The 16,904-nt window shown below is 46.0% G+C and overlaps 1 protein-coding gene across 6 annotated transcripts in view; it reads left to right on the top strand.

Annotated features, from left to right (window-relative positions):
* AKAP13 (A-kinase anchoring protein 13) overlaps positions 1–14,706 on the top strand; it is a 333,500-nt gene extending 318,794 nt beyond the window's left edge. For all 6 annotated transcript variants that reach the window (XM_061595982.1, XM_061595984.1, XM_061595983.1 and 3 more), the window contains 5 exons: positions 1,492–1,536; positions 3,126–3,176; positions 4,186–4,635; positions 6,428–6,749; positions 9,909–14,706. In XM_061595982.1, coding sequence (XP_061451966.1) covers positions 1,492–1,536; positions 3,126–3,176; positions 4,186–4,635; positions 6,428–6,749; positions 9,909–9,958 — 918 coding nt within the window. In that variant the 3' untranslated portion in view covers positions 9,959–14,706. The remainder of the gene's footprint in view (positions 1–1,491; positions 1,537–3,125; positions 3,177–4,185; positions 4,636–6,427; positions 6,750–9,908) is intronic.
* The last annotated feature ends 2,198 nt before the right edge of the window (positions 14,707–16,904 follow it).

Here is a 16,904-nt window from a genome sequence, read left to right as displayed (position 1 = left end):
GCAACAGCTCTTTCTCTGTCTGAAAAACATGAACTTCAGGGCCTGTAATTTAAACAAACAAAACAAAAACCACCACCACCATCACGTAGGAAGAATGTAACTCCTTCAGATAAAGCCTTACTTTATTTTAAAGCTCCTAGGATCATAGGAAGTTGTCTTATTCAGAGTCAAGATTGATTGGTCCCTCTAGCTAACTTGCTCCCACTGTCTGGTGGCAGCTCTCCAGGATTTCAGAGACAGGGTCTTTCCAGCTCTCCCTGGACATGCTGAGGATTGAACCTGGGAAGTTCTGCATGCAAAATATGTGCGCTATCTTTGAGCTCTGCCATTTCTAAAACATTTACCGTATAACAGACTAGATGGTGACTCTGGTTAAGGGCCGTCATGTCTGCAAATTGATAGCAATGTGTCTTAATTCTTCTCATTGCTTGAATGCTGGAGTAACGTGTTTGGTCTTGTGCCCCTTCCCGTGGGGGTATCAGCAGTGCTGGCGTCAGCACCTGGCACCTTCAAGCTGATCCTGGGACCTACGCACCCCAGCAGGGCCTGCCAGAGCTGACACCTGTGCTGCCCCTGGGCTTGCCCCTGACAGTTGCCCCCCACACTCCTCCTACCTAGTAGCAGTGCTCTTCTAATGGGAGCTGATTAGTCAGCATTGTAAATTTCCCAGAAGGCAATGCTGGTAGCGGAAGCAAAAAAAAACAATGGAGTAGTCAAAAGAGATTTATTAATCCAACACATTTTGGAACCCTGCTGGTCCTTCTTCAGGGACATTCAGAGAAATGTACTTTACCCCTCACAGAGCTACAATTCCCAGCACCCTTAACCTACAGTTCCCAGGATTCTTTAGGGGACATGATGTGCTTTAAATCTATGGTGGTTTCTCTGAATGTCCTTGGAGAACGACCAGTACAGTCCAAAACATGTTGGATCAATAAATAACTCTTTTGAGTACCCCATTACCTTTCACTGCCAGTTCCTTTTTGAGGCTCCCATTTTTGTTGCATTCACAATGCCAACACCCCAGATGGCCAAGGTATCTTGTTCTGGGAAATTTTAATACGGTGGTGCTTTTCCTATAGGAGTCAAGTAACTGATTGGTTCCTAGCAAAAGATTGCCACTGTTAGATAGGCTCATCTGGCAGGGGGAGCTTGATCAATGGTATGGGGCCCAGCAGTGGAATTATGCCTGTCCCCCCAAAAAAAGTCAAATGCTATAGCTGGAAATTGCATTAATAGCTGAAGGATGATTGCTGAGTTGGATTTGACCATGTAAGGCTGGGACGGGCAACCTATATTCCTCCAAATGTTCTTGGATTACATCTCCCATCAGTCCTAGGCAGCATGGTACAGTGGTCGGGTGATGGGAGTTGTGGAGTGCCACAAGTTTTCCACCCCTGGGGGTTTCTCACAGACTGTCTGTGATTGACTTCGATCTTTGCTGTCCTTCATTTACCTCTTCCTCATTAAGACTGTATGATCTCTTCCTAGGGAGGAACAGCTAATTTGATGTTTGTGCTGAAAAGGAACAATGAGGTAAGCACTTGTATGCTCATTTGGCCTTTTTTGCAAGGCTTCCCGGGGCTCTTGAATATGGGTCAGTTCCTTGTTCTTTTAGGGTAAATGATCTTCTCTCTCTATAGTCTTGTGGCTTCAAACTTGAAACTTGTTGGCTACCTTCTCGTTTTGCTCTCTATTTATTGGAAGCTTTTATTCAATATATCTTCCACTTTGTACATAGGTGTTGTGTTAGAGGTTGGGGCATGTGTGTGATTAGCCGGGAGTACAGAAAACCCACAGAACATTGATTGGACACATAGCTCTTTTTTTAAAAAAAAAGATCAAGTTGCTAGCCATTATGTCTGTGATGAAGCACCTGAACATTTACAAGTGATGTATTTTGCAATCTCACCAGCCAGAGGAAATACTGGACAAGAACATCCTTAAAGCCAATGTAGTTTAACGGTGAGAGTGTTAGACCATGACCTGGGAGACCAGGCCCTGAATCCCCACTCAGCCATGAAGTTCAGTGGGTGATCTTGGGCCAGTCACTGTCTCTCAGCCTAACCTCTACCTCACTGGGTTGTTGTGAGGAACAGGGAGGGGAGAACTATGTTTGTTTGCTCAAGCCTCGGCTGTGAGCCGGGCGGCGCTGTATCAACTCCATCTGATACGGAGGCTGCGCCCCTACCTTCCCAACCATCTGCTCCCACCGGTAGTACATGCCCTGGTCACCTCTCGCCTAGATTACTGTAATGCGCTCTACGTGGGGTTACCCTTGAAAACGGTCCGGAAGCTGCAACCGGTACAGAATGCGGCGGCTTGTCTGATTAAAGGCAGCCGCCAGCAAGATCACATCACTCCAGTGCTGAAGGAGTTGCACTGGGTACCGGTTGTTTACCGGGCCCAATTCAAGGTGTTGGTTTTGACCTTTAAAACCCTACACGGTTTTAGCCCAGTCTATCTGAAGGAGCGCCTCCAGCATCGTCAGGGATGCCGCTCAACAAGATCAGCCTCAGAAGACCTTCTCTCGATCCCACCGGTTAAAACAGCTAGACTGGTGAGGACTAGAGAGAGGGCTTTTTCAATAGTGGCCCCCACCCTGTGGAACTCTCTCCCAAATGATCTCCGCCATGCCCCTTCTATGATGAGCTTCCGCCGGGCCTTGAAGACCTGGCTCTTCAGGCAGGCTTTTGGGGTGGGTTAGGTTTTTACTGTTATGGTTTTAAATGTTAACATTTTAATGTATTGTTTTTATCTTGTACGTCGCCCAGAGTGGCTGGACATCCAGCCAGATGGGCGACTAATAAATTTATTATTATTATTATTATTATTATTATTATTATTATTGTACACCACCTTGAGCTCCTTGGAGGAAAGGCAGGATATGAATGTGAGAAAATAAACAATACGAATACTCTTCTGGAAGCACCCTCTGTTAGGGTGGATCCTTGGTCAGCCTTGCTGAAGCTCACTAGTAGTTTACTGGTGGCCCATCAATTACATGTGTTCTCCCTTCTGCGCTTTCTTGGGCTAAAATTCCACCCTGAGTTCCTTGATGGAAAGGTAGAAGACCAGTGTAGCCAGCTAACAGCAGCTCATCTTCTACTGTCTTTCTTCTGCAGCAAGTTCTCCAGAGCATCACTCACCTCCACAGCTTGCTGGGCATGTTGCAGGTAAGTCCCAGGAGGGGGGGGGGAAGTGCTGCCATTGGCCAAGGGCTCTTTTGTGTGTGGCTCCTCCACTTGCACAGTGAATGAAGGACCTGCCAAATGTGTACTATTTCAGTTGAACAGGAGCTCTTAATGGTGTAAGACAGCTTGTGATGGCTAAAGAAAGGGTGGGGAACTGAATTTAGATGGCAGGCCAAATCCTTTTCTCTCCCACCCTCCGTGGGTCACCTTTATCATGCGGGGGGGGGGATCCAACACTCAATCGCCTGCCATCACAATAAAGTCAGGTGACCCATCTTTTAATTTTTGAAATCAAATTGCGGCAGGCAAAGGTGCAGCACTTTACATGTGCTGGCCATCAGCTGATCAAGAGCTCTTGCAAAGTGTTGTGCATCCTCTGCTACAGTAGGGAGCTCCCGATGGGGAATTCCCTAGTGCAGCTGATTCCAATGGGGCTCACTGTCAGCGAGCCCCTGTTGCAAAGGAATGACTTTAAGGTCCCAGTTGTTCCTTTGGAGCCAGATCCTCAGCTCAGTCTGGGACAGGTGGATATGGTTTGGGGGTGGGGGAACAGCCTCGTGAACCAAACTGGGACTTTTTAAGACTAATTAGGCCCCTGGGCCAGAGGCGCCCAACCCGTGGTCTAAATAGTAGAGCCTCAGATGCTTATTTCCCTTATGAAAATGTACAATCTTCTTGAAATGAGGCCCTTTGGATTCTTCAAGCGGTTTACGAGGATACTTGCAAATACAAATGTTTAAAATCCCAGTAAACTTAAAAGCAACTTTGTCAACCCTCAGGAATCCTGCAGGCCTACCTTTAGCAGAAAAGTCTTCCCCGGCCCTCTCAGTGTCAGAAGGGGATCTGCCAGAGCTTGTGAGGGTGGTTGGGGATAGGAACCTTTCCCTGCCCTACCTGCAAAGAAGAGGGATGGAGCTGGGTGGTGGTGGTGGTCTTCTGCATACAAAGCCCTGAGTGCCATCCCTTCCCAAGCCTTGCCTCTTCTTCACAGGCTGTCGTGGTGCAGCAGGACACTTACATCGAGGACCAGAAACTCCTCCTGACGGAGAGGGCCCTCAGCCGCAGCTCCTTCCGGCCCAACTCCCTGATTGAGCAGGAGAAGCAGCGCAGCCTGGAGAAGCAGCGGCAGGAGCTGGCCAACCTGCAGAAGCAGCAAGCCCTGCACCTGCTGGAGAAGCAGAGGCGGGAGCGGGAGTGGGAGGCCCGGGAGAAAGAGCTGGTGGAGCGGGAGGCCCGGCTGGCCCAGCGGGAGGAGCATCTCCAGCAGGGGCGCAGCAGTGTGGAGAATGAGCGGGATGAGCTGCAGCAGAAGAAAGCCGCCTACCAGCTTGACCTGGAGCACCTCCGGGCAGCCCAGAAGCAGCTGGAGAAGGAGAAGGAGCAGCTCAAGAGGGACATGGAGCACATCGCCCAGCCTCAGACCGTGCCCAGCCTTGGCCTGGTACTACAGATCTTTCTGTTTCTGGTTGGGGACTTTGGGGGGCCAGGCAGTGGAGGCAGATGCAGCCGAGGGGGATGAACGCAGAAGGAATGTGGGCTATGCCAGCAGCCTTCAGCCTGTTCAGATCCGGGACCCGCCTTTTCAGCCAAGCGTTGCATTTGAGGGATCCATTTATTACTATTTTTTACCATGTGTCTGTATGGCAGAAGTGCTGCTGCTGTGTCCCATCTTAGATTAGATGTTGATATCTTAGATCAGATCAGATGCACTGATTTTGCCACCTTAGATGTTGCGACCCATCTTAGATCAGGCCTTGACCCAGTATTGGGTCCTGACCCACCAGCTGAAGACTGGGGCTTGTAGCCAGTGTGGTGCAAAGTTACCATCCCATCAGAGCAAGGATTTACACTTGTGCAGTGGGACTCCCTCCCCCCCCCTTGTGCCCTCCCCAAATCTGCTCTGGAGGGCTGGGGGAAACCCCAGACAGATTTATTTAGGGGGCATTTGGGGAGAGGAGAGAGGGAAGTCCTGTTGTTCTTATGGGATGGTTACTTAAAGCTACATTGGATACAAGCCCAATGGTCTCCACTGACTGGCAGCAGCTCTCGGGAGTCTCAGGCAAAGGTTTTTCCCAGTCTTACCTGGAGACACTAAGGATTGAACTTGGGACCTTCTGCGTGCATGCAAGGCAGATACTCTCCCTTTGAGCTACAGCCTCTTCAGAGGCTCTGAACCAGGGGCTTTCAAACCGTGTTCTGTGTCCTTGGGAGACCTGTTAGGTTCCTTGTTAAGGAAGTCAGCAATGGCGGGCCAATTTCCCTGAAAGGTGGTGTGTCCACCACTGCTGATCTGCCCTTGCAATCTGCAGCTTCAAGGCAGCACTGGATGAGTTCTGGGCCCTGCTCTTGGTTCTTGTGGGGTGATGGTGAGGGCCCACAGACTGCCATTTTTATATTGTTTGTAAGGCAATGGCCACCTCTGAATACCGCTTACCACGAAAACCCTATTCATAGGGTCGCCATAAGTCGGGACCGATTTGAAGGCAGTCCATTTCCATTTTTTCACAAGTTTGCAGGCCCTGTCTGTCAACTGCATTGATGAAATAAGATTAAATAGAGGAGAAACACAAAGAGCAGAAGCTGGTGGCGTGTCCCTGAGTGGTTTGTCCCACCATTTGCAGCTGCAGTGCACTTTTGTTAACAATTGCTTTTGGGACCTAAGACTAGGCAGGGGAAGGTTTTGCTGCTTGGCTTAAAAAGGAGGCATTGATGCAGACTGATATGTCACCACATCAAGGTGTGGAGGTGGCCTCTGATTGGAGGAGGAGGTTTATCCATGGCTGTTAGCAACTTGCATGATCTGAAAGTTGTGTCTGTCTGAATACCAAACAGTGGGGCCAGTCAGGTGAGGGCTTCATGCTCTGCTTTTGTGGGTTTCCCCAGAGTCTTCTGACTCTCCAATGTTGGAAACAAAGGGCTGTATCTAGCGTCCTCTGCCCAATAGTGCATTCTGTTGTGCAACAGCTACCTGCAACCTGCTTAGGTATTCTCTTGCGCACCATTTCACTGGTGCAAGACAATTCACCAGCGGAACAAGTGTGCCACTTAGGGACTTTAACTTAGCACTACCTTGGGTATACCCCAATACTTTTGACCAGCCTGGTCTCATCCAGTAGGCCACCTCTTATTTTCATGGGTGCTTCCCCCCCCCTCCAACTCATGTGACACCTACACCGCTGCTGCCCCCATACCTATTTTATATCCATCCTTTGTTTTCTCTTCTACCTTTGCAGCTGTTCAACCAGCATGGCAAGATAGCTAGGACCCCTTCCCTGCCTGTGCCAGAGAACTCGTCTTCCAAGCAACCGAGTTCCTCCCTGCCCAGACAGGGCCCTTTGGAGAAAGAACTCTCTGGGTCACCCAAAAGGAGCAGCCTCTCAAGGACACATAAAGAGAAAGGCACTTTCCACTTACTCGGCACGACGACATCAAGCCAGACCAGCAAACCGGCCGAGGGACAGGGTCAGGCGCCAAACCGCCTCTTTGGCTTAGCCAAGCCAAAGGAGAAGAAGGAAAAGAAGAAGAAGGGCAAAGGGCACCGTTCACAGCCGTCCGGTAAGCAAAGGGTTCTTTTGATTTGCCAAGATGTGTTTTAAGTCTCTGGGAACCCGAAGGAGTTAAGGCATATAAGACCTCCTTCTGCCCAGCTGTCTGCGGTGGTAGCTGGTGCCCAACGAGACTGATAGGGTGGAGTGCTGGGAGCCCCAACAGTAGAAGGAGCCAGAGCCAAGGAACAGGCAGAGCCCATTGATTCTAGTTTTGTCCCCATCCTCCTCACGGCTGAGCTTTGCCAGGGCTGTGCTGAGAGAGGAGGAGGAGGAAGCTCCTCACCCCCTAGCCTCTTTGTAAGAAAGAAGGCAGACAGGGGAGGCTCTCTGAGGACAGACTGAGCGTGTTAGGGCAGTGCCCCACTTGCCCTAATAGACCAGCAGTTTTCCTGACGGAAATTGAGCCCTCACATCTGGAGAGGAAACAAGTACTTGGAGCAGAGGAGAGGCAGCAGGCAGGAGCAATCTGGGCACTTAGAAGGAATCAATCTGGAGGCTTCATTTTTAAGAGGAAGGAGTGGAGTTAAAGGATGTAAGCAGGCAAAAGTATGCAGCTAGTCCTCCAGGGTCATCTGATTCCTAGGGCTAGGATTTGGGTCCACCACGCCCCAGTGTGAAGCGCTTGTAGTTCTCGCCTTTGGCATTGGCGGCAGGAAACTGGTTCTCTGGCAGCTCCTGATGTGCCTTGGAACTGAAATCAGGCATCCACTTCTATGATGGCCCCTCCCTCCCCTGCCTGCTTTGAAGGTGGTGGTACTACTGCTGCTGCTACTACTGCTATTGTTAGTTGAATTCATATTCTGCCCTTTCTCCCGAAGGAGCCCAGAGTGGCAAACATAAACAAAACAATCGAACATGAAAGAAAAGCATACTAAAAACAGATAAAAATATGCCAAAACACAATTACAATTAAAAAATATTCTAAAACGCAGCTGAAATATTATAAAACAGTTAAATATATTCTAAAGTACAGTTAAAAAAAGTTTTTTCATCAGTGGTGTTTGGGTTGACCCAAGGAAATGTTTTTTAAAAAAATATTTACTGTTTTAATCAACACAGCAACAAACCAAACCAACCTTGTGTACCCGTAACAGATGAGTACAAAGAGTACCAGAAAGGGGGAAATTCGGTGGAGCCAAATTAGCCACGAATACGACCATAGCTGGTTAGGACAAGGGGTGTCTCAATAATAGGCCGAAATGGTTTTGAGGCATCGGGTATTACAGACTTTTGTCACTCTGCTTGATACTGCAGAAACAGAAAGAGGCAACGTGTCCACAAATTTGTCCAAGGAAAGGTTTGTTGAAAAATCCAGTGGTGGAGTTTAATAAAGTTCAGGAGCAACTCCAGGATTGCCATTTGATCTTAGTATCAGAATAAAATTTATTGAGTATGTCTTCAGACCATATCAAATACAGTAAAACAGGCACATACCAAAACCAAACAGGGAAGTAAAAGTTTCCATTTGACAAGGGAGAGATTATTTCAGGGAAGGCAGAGATCAGATCTTGTTTACTAAATTCATAGATTAAGATTTTAAGTTAGGCCTGAAGAGAGAAAAGGCCTTTTTTAAGGGTTTCAGAGTAAAGTTTATTTATTTAGAAATATTTCTATCACACCCTTCTACCCTATTATATGGCACTCGGGGCAGCTTACAATAAAATTGCACACATACATAATAAAATTGTACACAATAAAAAACACTAGAGGAAATTAAAATACATAAAATACAATACGTATACACACACACACACACACGCACATGGGACTGGTACTAAAGGGACTAAAAAAGGAAAAATTAAAATAAAAGCGTAAAAACAGTCTCAGGCTCTCCCATCAATCTCTCCCAAAGGCTCCCTGGAACAAGATGGTTTTCAAACGTCTCTGGAAAACCATTAGGGAGGGAGCAGAATGGGCTTCTTGGGGTAGGGTATTCCAAGCTTGGGGGGCCACAGCTGAAAAGGCTCTCTCCCGCGTGCCTGTCAGTCTAGCATCTTTCATTCCAGGCACGCAGAAGAGACCAGAGGCAGATGATCTTAAATCCCGGGCAGGTACATATGGGTGTAAGTGGTCCCTCAGGTACATTGGTCCAAGGCCATTTAGGGCTTTAAAGGTCAAAACCAGCAGTCTGAATTGGGCTCAGAAACAAATTGGGAGCCAGTGGAGTTGATAAACCACAGGGGTGATAATACTCCCTGTGCCATGTTCCAGTTAACATTCTGGCTGCTGCATTTTGAACCAACTGTAATTTCTGAACCGTTTTCAAAGGTTCATAGAGTGCGTTACAGTAGTCAAGCCTCAATGTCACCAATGCATGTGTCACTTGGCCAAGTCAACTGCTTCCAGGAATGGACACAGCTGGTAGACCAGTTTGAGTTGACCAAAAGCACTCCTGGCTACAATATCCATGTGATATTCAAGCAGCAGGGCAGGATCCAGGAGGACTCCCAAACTGCGAACCTGCTCCTCCAAGGGGATTGCAACCCCATCCCTGGGGCAGTTTCCCCCTTGACCAGCAACACTTCCGTCTTGTGCAGATTAAGTTTCAGTTTCTTAGCCCACATCCATCCCTTCACAGCCTCCAGGCACCAGATTTGGATGAGCACTCCCTCCCTGCAATCAGGTGGTAGGGAGAGAGAGAATTGAGTGTCATCAGCATATTGATGACATTGTACTCTAAATCTCCCAATGACCTCTCCCACCGGCTTCATATAAATGTTAAAGAACATGGGAGACAGAATGGAATCTTGCGGGACCCCGTAGGCCAACGGCCAGGGGGTCGAGCAGTAGTCTTCCAGGACTAAAGTTCGGATATTTGGAGGTCTTGATGGATTTATGAGTGGAACTAAAATGGGTGATCTTGGTAGAAAGCCTTACACCAGGGATGGTGAACCTGTGGCCCTGCATATGCTCAACTCTCCACCCTCATTAGCCCCAGCCAGCGTGGCCTCTGATGGACGTTATAGTCCAACACCTGAAGATACAACAGATACTGAGAAGGAAGGCCAAAATGTTTCTTTGTGGCCTCTTTCCTTCTGTGGAAATGGGATGGAAGTTGCATTTAGAATATTGGGGTTGGTCTTCACAGCTCTGAGCAAGAGAGCAGGAAAAATGTGGCCCTTTGGCACAATGTTGATGTTGCTTGTGATTTTCTTCCTTTTTCCAGAGGCTCACTCACCAGAAGCAGCACCAGAGGGTGAGGAGATCTTTTGCTGACCCCACTGTCCAGGATCCCACATGGATGAGACCACCTCATGTTCTGCCCTGCAGAGAGGGATGCAACGCAAGACTGATGCATCACTGGCTCTCCTTCCTCTGCCTTGAGCTGCAGTCGGACTTTTCTTACAGCTGAAACCCACCTGCGTGCCCAGTTTGCAGCCTGCTCCCAACTGGATCCATTACCTTTAAAAAGGTGTCTTAAAAGGCAGCAGGAAATGAAAGCATCAGACTCTGGATTGTAGCCAGACTGGGCGGGCTTGGTTTTGGCTGCACATGGTCTCTACAAGAAAAAGAAGGAAAAAAGCACCCACTACTGTGTGCAATGTTGGCTGTCAAGATGGACAGACAGACATTCCCTGCTTCTGTTTTTCATCTCCAAAGATTGGGAAAATGAGTCCCAGGGCAGCCTAGCTGATCTTCTCTTGGAGAAGTCCACTGAAACCCAAAAGCCCTCCGTATGGCAAAAGCACAGGGCTCTTTAAGCAGTGTTTTGTACACTGACATATATAGATATTCCTGTACATATCCTTATATATAAGTATATATATATAAATATATATATATATATATATAAATGTAGCTGTGTATCCATTGGGATATGCTTTAATTCTGTACAGAAAAGTGGCTGAGCTTAGCTCTACCCTAAAGGGTTAGTGGATACCTGATGAACTATTTCAGGGACTGTGTTGATATTAAATATCTCTTTTACTTTGTGACACTTGGTTCAAATGCTTTTGCCACCAGCACACACACCCTCTTCACATGTGTTCGTGTTTTGGGGAAAGGACTCAAGGTTGGGTAGCAGCAGAGTGACCAACTTGATTACGAAGGTGACTTCTGGGTAGAGTTTGAGGGCCTGTTTGCAGGATGTGTGGTAGGGTTCCTAAACACATGCATTGTGGGAATAGTGGAGGCATCTGGCTGGCTTACAGCTAGCAGTTCCCAGAAATGGTATCAGGAATCTTCTCCTTGATGGAGGGGGAAATGTACATGAATGGAACTGGTAAAGGCTCCCAAGTGGGAATGAAACATGAAAAGGCAATCTTTAAAAACGGAAAGAGCGAGACAGAAGATCAACTGGACGAGGACTTGTGGCTGTCCAAACATTGTTGGACTCCTAACTCCCATCATACATGACTGGGGTCCATGCTATGCTGGCTGGGGCTGATGGGAGTTATGGTCCAACAAATGTCTGAAGAGCATCAGGTCCCCCATCCCTTCTTTAGAAATCACTGCAAGAAAACCACAACAGGCAAATGTTTAAACTACAACTACTCTTAATTCCCTTTTAAATTAAACACGAGGTACGGCCTGACTCCCTGGCATGAGAATGCTTCCTCTCCCAGAATGCAGCTCTCCCACCTCAACCTTAGGTATTAGTAGTTCCCACTAGAAAGCTACTAATGCACCATAGATACCTCCAAGATCTTTTTGCCCAATAGATGGTAATTCTTTTATTCCAAGAGGCAAAAACGAAAAACAACCACCTAAATTCTGTTTTTCTTCCCTTGGCTTCTCTCAGCAATCGCATTCGTAATATTTACTCGTCCTCCAAATTTGTTTTCATCTCCTTGCCAGAAATGTTGCCTTCAAAGCCATTTGTGTGGCTGCAACTAAGGTTGAAAATCGACTGCATTGGTGATGTAGGGATTCTGCCTTTTGCTTCTGCTTGCAGGCAATCCAGTCTACTCTCCTGACTTTTCTCATCTGACAAAGGAGACTTGGTGGCTGAGCACTAGTTAAGATGGGGCGGGGAGTCTGTGGCCTTCCAGATGTGGTTGGACTTGCAGCTCCCATCAGCACCCCACCAGCATGTCCAGTGGTCAGGGATGATGGAAACTGTAGTCTGATAACAACTGGAAGGCCACAGTTCAGTTACCCTTAAGAATCTCAAAGTTCCTGTCATCACTGGAGTTGATTGCATTGGTACCTGTGGTGGGCTGGGGGCTCCGATGTCAGTAGGGCAGTGGAATCTGCTCTGGGTTTTAGTCCAAACTTTCAAGGTGCTGCCCTAGGTGTTGAACCTATTTTGACTGCTCCTTGAAAGTTCAGACTAAAACCTGGAGTGGATTCCATTCCCCCACTGACACTGGAGCCACCAGCCACCACTGATTGGTACGCACCATCATTTTTGAGGTGGAAGAGGTGCTGTGAGATAAAAAAAAAAAAATAACCCCTGTGGTAGAATGGCTTCTTATCACAACCTGAAATACCTTTATATATATATATATATATAATCCCTTGACACTACCCTTTGCCACTTGAAAATTGAGGTGTGGGGAAGGCAATTCATGGTGGGTTTTCCATCTTATAAGCCTTCAGGAGAGTTTGGCCCTTGGTTCTTCCTTTTTCTTTTCTGTTTTTGGATAACAGAATTAATTTTTCTGGTCATGCACTACTCTAATGTTGGAGTGGTAGAGCAAGGATCCCTCACTCCGGTGACTACAAGCATCGCTAGGCCAGTTCCCTTCCGCATGACTTCCCATCACTTCTTGACCATTTGGCTGTGTTCATGGCTATAGGAAGCCAGTCTTTTCCCTCTGAATTGCTAACAGCACCCAGGGCGCCCAGGCAGTTGCTCTACCTGCCACACATAATGGTGCGCTTGCTGTTTCCCATGTGAGTAATGATGTACAGGTTCAGAAATAGAGTTTATGAGATTAGTCCTTCATGGAATGTCAGCTGTTTTTCTTTCTGCAAAGTGGGCAGGAGGGGGTGACTTCGATCTCTTAATCATGCATGCTTCATTACATTGGGAGCAAGAAGATGGCCGGCCGCGGAGGGCCACAGGGCCAGGGGAAGATTTTAGGTCGGTATGAAAGGATGTTCCATCTAGCACTTTCTGCCAGTGCAAAATGAATTACGTAATAAACTTGTGAGCAGTTTCTAATGTGGAGATGCCAAGGGTAAATAAACGGTCCCCATTTGTTTCAGAGATTACCTCCAGTAAACGGGCCCCAATCCTTGAAACATATGAATGCTTTATTTCCCTGCCACCTTTTCAGACTCCTTTTTAAAATGAAAGGTTTGCACTATTGTCTTGATGCCTTGTCCCTTCAGAGCATCTCAGGAGCTTTTTTTGTGCAACAGCCTTGCATGAAAAACAGACGGGGAAATCTTACTTTATAAGAAACTTTCAGTGCTGGGACCACTGCAGGAATGTCAGCTCTGTCTTGGCCAGCCGTGGGGAGCCTCCATCAGCTTGGTTAAGTCTGAAGCTCTCTAAACAAATTTGCTCTCCCAAAAGCAATGCAGGAAGCAGCTGTGGAGTTCTACTTTTTATTATTGTTGTTATAGTAATTATTATTTTTGATGCTTGTTCTCAAATTGCAAGCTGGGCTTGCCTTAAAAAAATATCTTTCGGTTTATTTGAAAGAGGTCTGGATTTAAAAAGAGAGAAAAAAGTTTACTGAGGTTTTTTGTTTTGTTTTAAAGTGTTTTATTTTTAAAAAAACTTATGTAAATATTAAATTGATCACTGATCCATCAAACTGATTAAAAATAACCTGTAGAGCATTAAATGCAATTGACCACTGCTGGGGAACAACCTCTAAAACCCATTGTCTTTTAGCCACTTTTCAGAGATCTAAAGGCAAATTGAAAACCAGATCCCTGGTATGCTTATTCTACTTGTGGTGGTGCTAAATTGGTTTTGCAGACTGGGATTATTATTTTTTTACCTGTTTGTTCAGACATGGTAGTGAGAGAAAAGGAGTGAGTATAAGACACAGAAAGCAGAGTCTTCTCTGAACCAATTTCAGTTCTCTCAAAAACAATAGTCTGCTGTAATTAAATGAAGTTGGAGACAAACTCTTGCTTGAAGTTGGAGACAAACTTCCCCAGCCTGTGCTTTAACCATCCTACTTTCATCCATGCGAAGGGTCACAATCCATGATGGGGTGTATATTTTTCCCTTTAGCAATGTAGCTAAGTTTGAAAGAGAGATCAAGGCCAGTGGTTTACTCTAATACGATTCGTGACAGTGGGTCATTGCAGAGAGATGCGAGAGACTGTGGGAGCAAAATGGGTGACATTTGAAGTGGTAATGTTATGCTAAAAAAACAAACAAAATGGCCATCATTTCTTCTCTTCACAGAGAGTGGAGTCCATATTCCACATGGTTCAAAATAGAGAGATGAATTTTGTATATTTAAATAAAATCTGCAGCTGTTAGAAGGCTGCATCTCTCCAATTATTCTCTGGTTCATTTAGATCAGCCTTCCCCAACCTGGTGTCTCCAGATGTTTTGAACTACAACTCCTATCAACCCATGGCCAGGGCTGATGGGAGTTGTAGTCTAAAGCATCTAGGGAGTACCAGGTTGGGGGAAGGCTGTTTGAGGTTATTGTTAAAACTCAGCCACAATATATGCATAATTGACAGAAAATGTATTACAACAACATTTTTCTCTCACTGGTTCTTTCTCTCTTCTCTGCCTTTTTTCTCCAGGTTTGTACAAAGGTACCTGGTTCATATTTCTGGTTGAAATTAATGTTAAAAACCACAACACTTTAAAAAGAAAAATGTATAACAGTAGAGAGGGTAAAAAACATCAACAACCTAAATTGCTGTATGTTAATTTGTAATTATGTAAAAAGTTAAGTAGGTTACTGATTGTAAAAATTTTTAAACGTTTTTCCCCTTGTAATTTGCAAAAAAAAACCCATCAGATTTTTGTAATTACTTTTATTTATCTGCCTTTCTTGTTAATGAGAAGCAACTTGTAAAGTCATTTCCCCCCCTCCCCTCTAAATAAATTTTGATTTTAAGTCAGATGAGTTTTTGCCTGCTTGTGTGTTTCGTATCACATCAAACTGTTGGGCTGGAACATTCAAAGCCCTTCCTTGAATGCTTAGAATGGTCCGGATAAGATACTTGCATCCTCTCTCCCTTTGCCACATGGGAAAAAATGAAGACATCAGTGGCTAGAGTGAGGATGGTAGGGATGCCTCTGTGATGTTCTGCGTAAAGAAGAGACAGAGGCTGAAGACCCATCTAGGCCAGTACTCTGCTCTCACATTGGCTAACCAAATGCCTCTGGGAAGCCAGCAAGCAGGATCTGAGCACAACAGCACTCTCCCCACTTACGGTTCCCAGCAACTGGTATTCAGAGGTATTTACTAGGGCCATGACAAGTGCCGATGACTGCTGGACAGATCACTGATTAATTCGATCCACTATGGCCATTAATATTGTTCCTCAATGTAGGCTCCAAGGAAGAAAACCAAGGCATAAAATCCATGCCCTTCAAGATCCTATTAAGCGAGCTTGCTTTCAAACAACTCTCAAGAAACATCTACCTAAGGAACTCCCTGAAAACATCAAGGAACGCTGGACTAAACTGAAGACTTCCATTATTGCAGCATGTGAACAAACTATTGGATACCAAACTAAGAAACATCAGGACTGGTTTGATGAGAATGATAGTGAGACTGAACATATCATTGACAAGAAAAGGAAAGCCTTCCAGATATGGCAAAAAGACATTAACTGTGCTGCTAAGGAAAAAAATTATGCCAGTGCAAAGGCTGAGGTCCAAAGAAGAACTAGAGAACTTAAGAACGCCTGGTGGATAAAGAAAGCTCAAGAAATCTAGCATTTTGCAGATGCTCATGATGCACAGGGCTTTTTTAATGCCACAAAGGCCATGTACGGACCTACAAATTATGGTACAAATCCCTTACGTTCAATAGATTGTACCAAACTTCTAAAGGACAAAGAGTCTATTGCACTGTGTTGGAAAGAGCATTACCACGACCTCCTTAATCGTAACTCTTACGTGGCTGGTGAGGTCTTCTCGCAAATCCCACAACAACAAATTAGAGATGAGCTTGCAGTATCCCCTAATTTGGATAAAGTCAGTAAAGCCATTAATCAAATGAAGAATAACAAAGCTAGTGGACCTGATGGGATTCTGGCTGAAGTCTTTAAAGAAGGTGGGCCTGAATTTACACAACAACTTCATAAGCTCATCGAAAAAATCTGGATGAGGGAGGAGATCCCAGAAGACTTTAGGGATGCTATAATTATCACTCTTTTCAAGAAGGGTGATAGAACAGATTATGGGAACTACCGAGGCATCTCTCTTCTAGCTACCGCAGGTAAAATCCTTGCAAGGATCCTCACAAATCGCCTCGTACCTATCTCAGAAGACATCCTCCCTGAATCCCAAAATGGTTTCTGCCCTTCCAGGGGGACAGTGGATATGATCTTCACTGCACGACAGGTTCAAGAAAAATGCAGGGAGCAAAAGTTTATACATGTGACTGCAAAAAAGGCAAATGCTATTTTAGAATCACATGAAATTCTAGTTTCCCTCTATTTGGCACTGATTAGACCTCACCTTGAGTACTGCATCCAGTTCGGGACACTGCATTTTAAGAAGGATGCAGACAAACTGGAACAGGTTCAGAGGAGGGTAACAAGCATGATCAGGGAACTGGAAATAAAGCCCTATGAGGGGAGACTGAAAGAACTGGGCATGTTTAGCCTTGAGAAGAGAAGACTGAGGGGAGATATGATAGCACTCTTCAAGTACATGAAAGGTTGTCACACAGAGGAGGGCCAGGATCTCTTCTCGATCGTCCCAGAGTGCAGGACACGGAATAATGGGCTCAAGTTGCAAGAAGCCTGATTTCGACTGAACATCAGGAAAAACTCCCTAACTGTTAGAGCGGTATGACAATGGAACCAATTGTCTAGGGAGATGGTGGGCTCTCCAACACTGGAGGCATTTAAGAGGCAGCTGGACAGCCAGCTGTCGGGCATGCTTTAATTTAGATGTCTGTATTGAGCAGGGGATTGGACTTGATGGCCTTATAGGCCCCTTTCAATTCTACGATTCTATGATTCTATGACTGGATGGGCCTTTGGTCTCAACTGGAAGGGCTCATATGGAGTACAGCAATATGCTATGGAAAGGCTGATTTGCCCTGACACAGGG

The sequence above is a fragment of the Rhineura floridana genome, chromosome 14 (assembly GCF_030035675.1).
Source record: "Rhineura floridana isolate rRhiFlo1 chromosome 14, rRhiFlo1.hap2, whole genome shotgun sequence".
Taxonomy (NCBI): Eukaryota; Metazoa; Chordata; class Lepidosauria; order Squamata; family Rhineuridae; genus Rhineura; species Rhineura floridana.
Note: the sequence above shows the minus strand (reverse complement) of the source record. Positions and strands in the feature narration are given on the sequence as shown.